Here is a 9,872-nt window from a genome sequence, read left to right as displayed (position 1 = left end):
CATCATATGGACCTCTGCTGTCCTGGCCGCTGTGTTAGGGGTACGGTCTCAACGAGTTATTGGTTTGTTTTTAGAACAGTGGTGTTTTTCCTGGTCACACCAGCAGTTGCGCAGTGTATGGATACACCGGGGAAGCTGCAGTTTAAGGACTACGATGTCCCATTTCAAGGGTTAGAAAAGAAAGCACTTTATTTATGCATCAAGATTCGGCATTACCTTGACCTTCGGGACCTGCCTGACACTCACTGGTGTGCGCAGTTAGGTGTAGAGCCATCTCTCACTCCTGCTTGGTGTGGTCTCTGTAGACCACCGCTGCAGAAGAGGGTGGGGGACCTGCAGTGGAGAGTTCTGCACAGCACTGTTGCTACTAACGCTTTTTTTATTTGTCATCCTGCCAGGCGTGTCTGACCTGTGTTTATACTGCCAGCATAGGGAAACTGTGTTCCACTGCTTTTTAAATTGCTCTCGGCTGCTGCCTTAGTCATCTTGAAGGGGTTGTTTGCTGGGCTGGGTGTCCTGTTCTCTGTTTATTTTTGGGGTAAAGTACTGCAAGAACAGGACTCACACAGTACAAAAGTAGGAAGAACAGGGAGAGGGGGGTTCTCACTGGGGATATGGGGCTGCTGTTTAGAGTGCAGGTGACATCCAGGGTAAGACTGGAGTTCACCTATTATAAACTGGTGCACCGACTGGACATGATCCTGTTGGTGTGGGGGGGAGTGTTGTGTGAGGTTGAGAATGGTGTCCTGCAGATGACTTTATGAGTTGGAGGAATGGGGGTGGGGGTGGGGGATGGTAGGGTTTGGGGGTTTTGATGTTTTTTGTTTCCATTTTCATACAACAACCAAAAAAAACTGTGTTAGTTTCTCGTTGAATTGTCTATAGCATGGGGGGTGTATTTTATTTACTGTTTTGGGGTTCAGTGTTTTCATCATTTCTTTGTATTTATTTTAGAACCTATTTGTCTGTATCTATCTTTGTCTGTCTGTACTGATATATCTGTTTCTGTCTGTCAGGTTTTGTCCTTCTGTGTCTGTTAGTTTTTGTATCTATCTGTCTGTTTGTGGGTTGGGGGTCTTACAGTTTTTTGTGGTTTGGTTTACAGGGGTATACTGTGTATTTGTATCCAGGATGTGTGGAATAAAGTTTGTTTTAAGTCTATCCATCCTTTCAAAGTCAGGAGTGCTGCCTTCTGTAGGGAGGCTTCTGATTGAATGCCTGGGTTTGGGGCATGGCAGCTCAGGCCTTCAGTTGGTTGGAGTGGAGCTGCTGCAGAGTAATTTGTAAATAGGAATTTGTAAATTGCATTATGCTTTGAACTGTACTGTATTGCTCTTATGTTTTGTAAGTCGCCCTGGATAAGAGTGTTTGCCAATAAATAAATAATATTGTTATTAATTGCTGCAGTGAAGGTTTTCACATGGGAGGACTTTACACCTTGTTACCTGCAGAGGATAAAAGTCTTCCCTAAGTGTTCTCAAGGGGGAGAACTCCGTAGCAGCAAGCCAACCTGGGAGAGCTGTGAAGACCCAAGCCTGCTATAGAGCCTATTGCAAACATGTAGCAGATGCCTTAATCCAATTAACTAAGTGCACAACAAAATTACAGTATATAAAAAATGCAATCATTTGAATTAACTTTACTTACTCACCCTAAAGATGCTTTCTGAAAAGGCGTTTTTTTTTTTACATTAGCTAGAGCATTTTATACATTAACTATCTGTGGAATAATCCACTTTTAAAATTAAGTTTAAATCTGTTAACATCGAAATCTGCACATTTTAAATATGTAATTTACATAGGAATAGTTATAAATAATAAAAAACACTATGTTCTACATTACATGTTGGCAAGTTGAACAACTCCACAGGCAAGACTCAAGTGCAATTTGTCCGCACTTAGCTTTTACTATCCAGGATGTAAGACCTAATTTATTGTATTTACTTGTGTAAATTGGAATTTGTAAAATGTATTCTGCTTTGAATTAATTTGTATTATGTAAATCTGAATTTGTAATGTTTGATGCCTTGTACTGAACTGTATTTTTGCACTTTGTATTGCGCTTATGTTTTGTAAGTCGTCTTGACTAAGGGCGTCTGCCAATAAATAAATAAATAAAAATAGCTGTGTGATCAATTATATGTTGTGGGCCTTAGGCCAGCTGGCCAGCCATCAGCAGTTGCTACATGCTGATGTGTGGCGACAATATTTCTATACCCAATAAACCTTCAGGTGAAATCAGCGATGGAAACGCAGATTATTTCCGATATTTTATTCGACAATACAAAATGCAAGCGACAAAGTGCTTTTGCAAAGAATGCACACATTTTTTCTTGAATGTTTCTCTCCACATACGAAAATAATTCTTTAATTCAGATTTGCCTTCTGATGACCAGTTGTGTCATTTTGGGGCTGGCGGACGACTCCGTGCGCAACGTGTCTGACAGGTGCGTCCTGTATTGCCACAGCTTCAGCATTGGGTGGACTTCCATATCTCCGACGAGGTGGCTGTGGTTGGTGGTATATCTCCTGCACCTCTGCTACTCCGGGCAACTTGATGTAGCTGCTCATCATCCTGTCCCATATATGGCAGACAGAGCACACCGCATATATCGCAGACTCCGATTGTCTCTCCCACCACTCGACATGCGACATGCGTGCTTTTGCAGGCAATGATGTCAAAATGTCCATATTTTACATATTTATAATATATTTGATTTAGTCATGTATTGATGTGTTTTAAGCACCACCTTCAGGTTCGACATGTTAAAATGCTTTTTAGTGCACCAAGTGTTGCTTCTTCCTTCTTCCTTTATTTTTCCTTTTTCTGTTTTAATAATAAAAATATTGTACCCACACATGCAACTGTTATAAAAAAGTTCTTGCCAGTCAGCTTTGAAGGGGCTGGCTGTGGAGAGCCTTTCCTGATAAGGCGCTGTGTGTCAGTGTGCTGCCAGTGAGTGAGGGCAGCTTGCAGAGCACTGGGCTGCACCGGCGCTAGAGCTGCTCTGACAACGGACTCGTAGGTGAGTGAAAATAAGACTAATGCGCTTCATTTGACTCGACACGTCTAAGCTCAAAAGGACACTTACAAAACAATGTTATTAAAACCACATCTAGTGGAAACCTGTATTAGCAATTGAAGTAAGACATAACTTACAGATGTTTACACTTTTAAGATTTTGTAAATTATTGTTTACACATCTTTATTTGTTAAGTGGTATGTAGCATCATGTCTCCAATACAACAATCTGCTTTAACGCACTTCCCCACAGAAGTGGTGATACATAGACAACTTGTTTGCCTTCTGAGCGCCCGTTTCGACAATAAACGGCATGCTTTAAAAAAAGTGTATGAAGTATCCAGATGTATGTATACACGTGAAGTTACGCTAACCGTGAATTTAATCACAAACCCTAGTTTAATGGTGATTTCTAAATACGACAATAACCCAGCTAACACACAATGTTGCCACAACGTTTTATAACATGGTGGCAACTTAACTATTTGAGGCGACAGTAAACGTTGGAACTAAAACGTCACACACTGTTGGGAGAGGAGAGGGGCAGATCTTTACATCTTTCCCACACTCTAAAAATGGAACGTTCTTCAGCGGTTCTATTTAGAACCTTTGGGTTCTTCGTGAGTTATAGGGTTCGTTTAAGAACCGTGAGGTCCGTCGTAAACACAAGGGATTATTTTAGAACGCTTTTTCATCACGATTTAACATACATTTAAGGTTCTTTTAATGATCCTTGTTTGCAAGGAACCTTGATTAAAAGTACTAATAACAACCTTTAAGGGTTCCTCCACAGTATCAACCCCGGGAACCCTAAAAGGTTCTTATTATAACCTTTACTTGTTATAGTTTAAAGTTACTTAATATTTAATAATTTAATAGACGTTTACTGTGTACAGAGGAGAGTCGGTTTAAGTTTGGGCTAATGATTCATTGAAAGACAAATGTACATGTTTATAAAAAAAGTAATGAATTGACTATAGCCTATATTAGATTTTGTGATATACCAGTATTACAGTTGTATTTTAGACAATATTTAGGGCTATTGTATAATTGTATTTAACATGTACTAATTTAAACCAGTTAACTCCACTATATATGCTGGTATCAGCTAAACAGTTCAGACACCTGCATTATGGTTTACATTATTACTTGTATGCCATTTTAGCCTACTTCTCCTTGCTTTCCCATGGTACCACTGTATTATACTATAATTATCTGTGCTTTTACTATTGTATATACCATAGAGTTATGATGGCTATTCATCCCTATACTGGACAGTCTGTTTTTATAAAATGTACAAATGCATAATCTTCATAGGTCAACTTGAAAATCTAGAGGTATAGTGATGAGATTGTTTAAAGATCATCCAACTCAGACAGCTTTACTCAACATTGCAATGAGGGCTGCATGTAGGGAAGAGACTGTAATAAGGGAGGACTTTGGCTTTCCAAACATAGAAGAAGAGGTCATTTGGGGATGCAAACTGAAGTACAGATGGTTTAAATGGAGAATTTATGCTTTGTAACAGTGCATTTGTCTGATATCTGTCAGAGGGACAGAAGTGAGCGACCTATTGGTCAATTGTTATCATAATATGGTCAGTTATAAATCCATTCAAACAATGGTTTTAAGATTTTAGGAAAGTAGACTTTGAGGGTATGAGACGAAGTTTGAGAGAAACCTGTTGAGACAGGAAACAGAATCAGTTGAAAATGTATGGTTATTTGTAAAGGACATTGCTTGAGGTCCAGACCACTTTTGTTGCAAGAATAAGCAGAACAAGGTTAAAAAAATAAAAATAAACACTGGCCTAAATGGTTAAATAGACACCACAAAACAATAATAAAAACAAAACATTAAGAAAAATGCTGTAAGCAGAATACCAAAGGAACAGAATTATATAAATATAATGAAAGTCAAGGACAGAGGATTTATCAGAAGCACAAAACAGGATAGAAAGAAACACAGTTATGAGGGCAAAAGCCAATGCCAAGGCCTTCCACTACTATTGCAATAACAAGGTTAATAAGAGATAAAATAAGGGAGTTAAGAGATAGAAATGAAGTAATTGCAGATAATGTGCAAGTTGTGGAAAATTATCTTAGTGAGAATTTCTCCCAAGTGCAGAAACAAACAGCCTGCCCTTAGTCAGTGTGTAATCCTATGAGAGATTAAGTGATAACCACATATAAGAGCATGACGTATTAAGGGACCAGTTAGGATTCAAAAGAAACAAATCAACTAGGTAGCCCCATTCATCACCAAATATAAAAAAACAATGCATTTTTTTAAATAACCCTTATTCATTTCGAACTTTAGACTTTGAATCTGCTCATAATGTGTGGGTTTAAAAAAAATAATCTAAATAATAAATGCATTTGAAAAGTATAGTGTTTGTCAGTTGATCCGAGTCTCTGTGGGACACCTTTGGGCCTTCAGTACATATAATAAGGAACAGTGATCTGGACTCCACTCCAGCCTGGGTCTACTGCTTCTCTCCCTGCCCTCTCTGGTTCTTTGGGACTGACTGCAACTGACTGCCCTTATCCAGGGCGACTTACCAAATATAAGCGCAATACAAAGTGCAAAAATACAGTGCAGTTCAAGGCATAAAACATTACAACTTCCAATTTAAGCAAGTGTTTACAATATATGAGGTCTTACATCCTGGATTGTAAATGCAGGAAGAGATGCGAGAGGCGATGAGAGGGTCTGCATAGAAGCGGTAGGAGAAACCATGGGATGCGATGATGGGGCCCAGGGAGCGAGTGTTGAGAGAGAACAGGAGGGGGCCCAGGACGGAGCCTTGGGGTACGCCTGTGAGGAGAGGTTGGGGGGTGGATGAGGAACCTCACCATGTCACTTGATAGATCCGGACTGCCAGGAGAGCAGTCTCAGTGGAGTGAGCTGTGTGGAAGCCGGATTGCAGAAGATTAGGTAGTGAGTGAAGGGACAGAAATGCTGATGGTGGACAGCATACTCAAGGAAGGGGAGTAGGGAGACAGGGCGGTAGTTCTGAGGAGAGGTAGGGTCAAGGATAGGTTTCTTGAGGAGTGGGATGACAGCAGCCAGTTTAAATGCAGAGGGGAAACAGCCAGAGAGGAGTGAGGAGTTGAGGAGGGAGGAAATGAAGGGGAGAAGATCAGGAGCAGTCGCTTGGAGGAGGTGAGTGGGGAGAGGGTCCAGGGCACAAGTTGTAGGTTGAAAGTTCAGAGTCCGAGAGAGGTGAGAATTAAGAAAAGGAAGGTTGGTCAGTGGGAGACTTCAGCAGGATGGGAGAGGATGGGGGACTGTTGAAGACCTTGTGGATGTCTGTGATCTTGGAGGAGAAGAAGGAGGCAAAATCATCTGCAGTGAGAGATGAGGGAGGAGGAGGGGGAGGGGGGCAAAGAGGGAGGAGAAGGTGGAGTAGAGTTTGCTGGGGTTGTTGACAGTGGATTCAAAGAGTGATTGGAATAAGTCTTACTTCCAATCACTCTTTGAATCCACTGTCAACAACCCCAGCAAACTCTACTCGACCTTTATTGGCTGAGGTGGAGAATGTGAACAGTGATCAGGTTGAGCGGAGAACAGAAGAGATCCAAGGCTGAGGAGGGGAGGGATGGACAGGATCAGACATGAGAGGACATAGATAATCAAGGGAGGAGGTGAGGGAGGAGATAGACAGTTGATAGATGGGAAAAACAGTCAATGGAAAGTAAGAGAGTGAGTGGAGGCCAGGGTGGAGGGGGAGATGGAGTGGAGATTACGGCGGAAGGTGACAGAGGGAGTGGGTGGAGTGGGGAAGGAGGGGAGAGAAAGGGAGAAGGAGATGAAGTGGTGGTCTGAGATGTCTAGGGGTGTCACAGAGAGTGTCAAAGGGGAGCAGCCTCTAGAGCAGATGAGGTCTAGCTGGTGGCCTGCCCTGTGAGTGAGGGGAGATGGGGAGAGAGAGAAGTTAAAGGAGTGAAGGAGAGGAAGAAATCTTAGTTATTACACCATTCCCCTGACTGTGCTCATGGTGCTGGGTTGTGCAGCAAAAGGAGCATTGTTGTTGCTCACTTTAAGGGGGGCCCTGACAACAGAGGTGGAAAGAGTATTGAAAAATCCTTCTCAAGTAGAAGTGCTGTTACTTTGATGAAATTTTACTCAAGTAGAAGTAAAAGTACTGGTATAAAAAACTACTCAAGTAAAAGTAAAAAATAGCTAATTTCAAAAGTACTTGGAGTACAAATTACAAAGTTACTTTTAACAAAGCATTGTCACATGATCTCCAAGCAAACACTAACACTATATATATATATATATATATATATATATATATATATATATATATATATATATATATATATATATATATATATAACAAAGTAATAGTTCTATTGATTTAAAAGTTTTTGTTATTATTATTTCTAAATGACTGTAGCTGGTATTTAAATAAATAAATAAATATAAATAAAATCACAATACCAACGTACCTAGAGCACAACAAAAAGTTGATATAACTTTGTTAGTTTATTGTGGGAAACATCACTGGTCAGGACAGGAGACCGTATTTGGAACAGACTAAAACGAATGACAAAACGGAATGCCCATTGACTATAATGGGTTAAACAGAAGGACAATCTATTTCTCCAAATCCCACACAGGACTCTTCTCACCGACACTGATTGGTGCATAGTAACAACTTGAATGAATAAAGACTTGGCCGCTGCTCTCCCCCACGGCGCTCTTCACCCCAGTATATAGTACCACAGGGTTCTCTACACAATTCAATACCTTGACTGAAACAAGTACATTTCCCCCCACTTCACGTTCCTTATCTCCTACTGGATTACTGGAACACAGGACACTTTATGATCCCTGCTCTTTTGCAAACTCTTTTTACCTCCGTCTCTGTCCTAGGGAGTGCTGCTGTCAGGAAGCCATGGTGGAGGACGGCACTCGGAAGAGGAAAGGCACTCTAAATTGCAGTGTGGGGCCCTCCATGTACTCCAGGTCCCTGCAAACTGAAGATGCAGTGAAAGCTACAGCACTAAAGAAAGATGTGAGTGGGGTGCAGGATGTGGCCATCAATGTAGCGCCACCTCCCTGGGAATAGTCACACCAGTATGTTTCTCATGATTATTAGAGGTCTGCTGAAGCTCCTGTCTCTTATTTCTCTAATGACACTAAAACTGCATTTTCAGGTTTTAAGACTCCTGGCACCACCTGACTGCAGTCTTTGTTATTCGAGAAGCTACAGTCTGTTGAGTGAAATAAAAATACTATGTATATCAGAAGATTTCAAATATGCGTATTCTGTGGATGTTGCTTCACCAATGTTTTGGGAATGTTACACCACAATAGTTAATCTGTACAGAAGTGACCTCACTGATTAAATCTGTCAGCAGGTTGCTAATTGCCAAGACATTGTTAAGAAATGGGGAGATATGTTATGAATTCAACACTCGAAGGATGTCATACATATCATGAATTGAAATTAAGCACTTCTGACTAGGGGAGGGGAAACCTTCACTCTTAGCTGTTCTGAGACTAATCAACCTGCTTTCACAGTGAGGTTAAGTGTGCAATCATATTCCCTCACTGAGGGGTTCTAGGTGCCGTTGAATAAGGGGATCAGCAAAGCTCTTGTCCACTGTTTTCTTTGTTGTTATCAAAATGCTACACGATGAAGACAGATTAAAGGAGATGCCATTAACTTCCTCACCACACTGTTAATTTGGGTTAATTAGATTTAGTTTTAGTCTTACTCTTTTGACTAAAATGCTTATCAGTTTTAGTCACATTTTAGTGATTTCATCTTTAATTAGTTTTATTTAATATTAGTCGACGAAAACTCCTGTCATTTTAGTCAATTTAATTTTAGTCACATTTTAGTCCATGTATTTATTTTTACTTCATTATCACCGTTATGCATTACGTCTGATGCCAGATGTTTACATCAATTAGTGTTTGGATGCAAAACATAAACATATTGATTGACATTTCAGTTTTTTAAGTTTGAAGTCTCTCTTGAAATAGAGTTAGAGTTACAAGAACAGTATGGAAGCATATAGTGGACTTTATTCAAATGTAAATGTAAACCCACAATTGCCACAAAAACCCACAATTGCATGGCTTTTGCATTAACATTTCATTTTCAAAGACCTCCCCCGCAGATAAAAGATTGCATGTTTAAAGTGAAATTAAAAGCATAAGCATATTGTTAAGCCCAGTGGCGATTCTAGAGTCTGTTGCTAAAATTCCCAGGAGGCCCCTCCAACCAGCGTTCATCACCATTAGGCTATGTTATAAATAACATTGGGGGTCCCCTATCAGTTGCCTGCCTTGCCTGTTCACAAGCTGCGCCTCTGGTTAAGCCCTACTGTAGCCATGCGTGAATTGCGGTTCATGCTGTAAGCAATTAACTTGGCTTACTGTACTTATAGGTTAATCAATTAGATCCTAACTTTAGATCCTAAACTGCTGTCACAGTTCCCTAGCCCTGACCCTCTTCCTCCACTAGAGGCCGCCAATGTTCTCTTGCCTTTTCCTGCTCCCTTCACTGCTTTCCTTTTTTCTTTCTATCAATTAACATTCCACCTCACCCTTGTGCACTTCTACTCCTGTCCTTTGTTCTTATTGGTCCTGCTCCTGTCCTCCTAGTTCCTGCTCTCCTTTATAAACCCCTCACTGCCCTCACTCTGGGCAAAGTGTTGTCAGCTCTACCTGCTTCTCCTTAGCGCCTTGTTCTCCTTAGCGCCTTGTTCTCCTTAGCGCCTTGTTCTCCTTAGCGCCTTGTTCTCCTTAGCGCCTTGTTCTCCTTAGCGCCTTGTTCTCCTTAGCGCCTTGTTCTCCTTAGCGCCTTGTTCTCCTTAGCGCCTTGTTCT

The 9,872-nt window shown here is 40.9% G+C and overlaps 1 protein-coding gene across 1 annotated transcript in view; it reads left to right on the top strand.

Moving 5' to 3' along the window:
- The first annotated feature begins 2,921 nt into the window (after positions 1 to 2,921).
- LOC136759171 (b(0,+)-type amino acid transporter 1) overlaps positions 2,922 to 9,872 on the top strand; it is a 30,750-nt gene continuing 23,799 nt past the window's right edge. The window contains exons 1-2 of the mRNA XM_066714049.1: positions 2,922 to 3,025; positions 7,906 to 8,047. Of these exons, the coding sequence (XP_066570146.1) occupies positions 7,928 to 8,047 (120 nt within the window). The 5' untranslated portion in view covers positions 2,922 to 3,025; positions 7,906 to 7,927. The remainder of the gene's footprint in view (positions 3,026 to 7,905; positions 8,048 to 9,872) is intronic.

This window comes from Amia ocellicauda, chromosome 9, assembly GCF_036373705.1.
Source record: "Amia ocellicauda isolate fAmiCal2 chromosome 9, fAmiCal2.hap1, whole genome shotgun sequence".
In the NCBI taxonomy this organism is placed as follows: Eukaryota; Metazoa; Chordata; class Actinopteri; order Amiiformes; family Amiidae; genus Amia; species Amia ocellicauda.
Note: the sequence above shows the minus strand (reverse complement) of the source record. Positions and strands in the feature narration are given on the sequence as shown.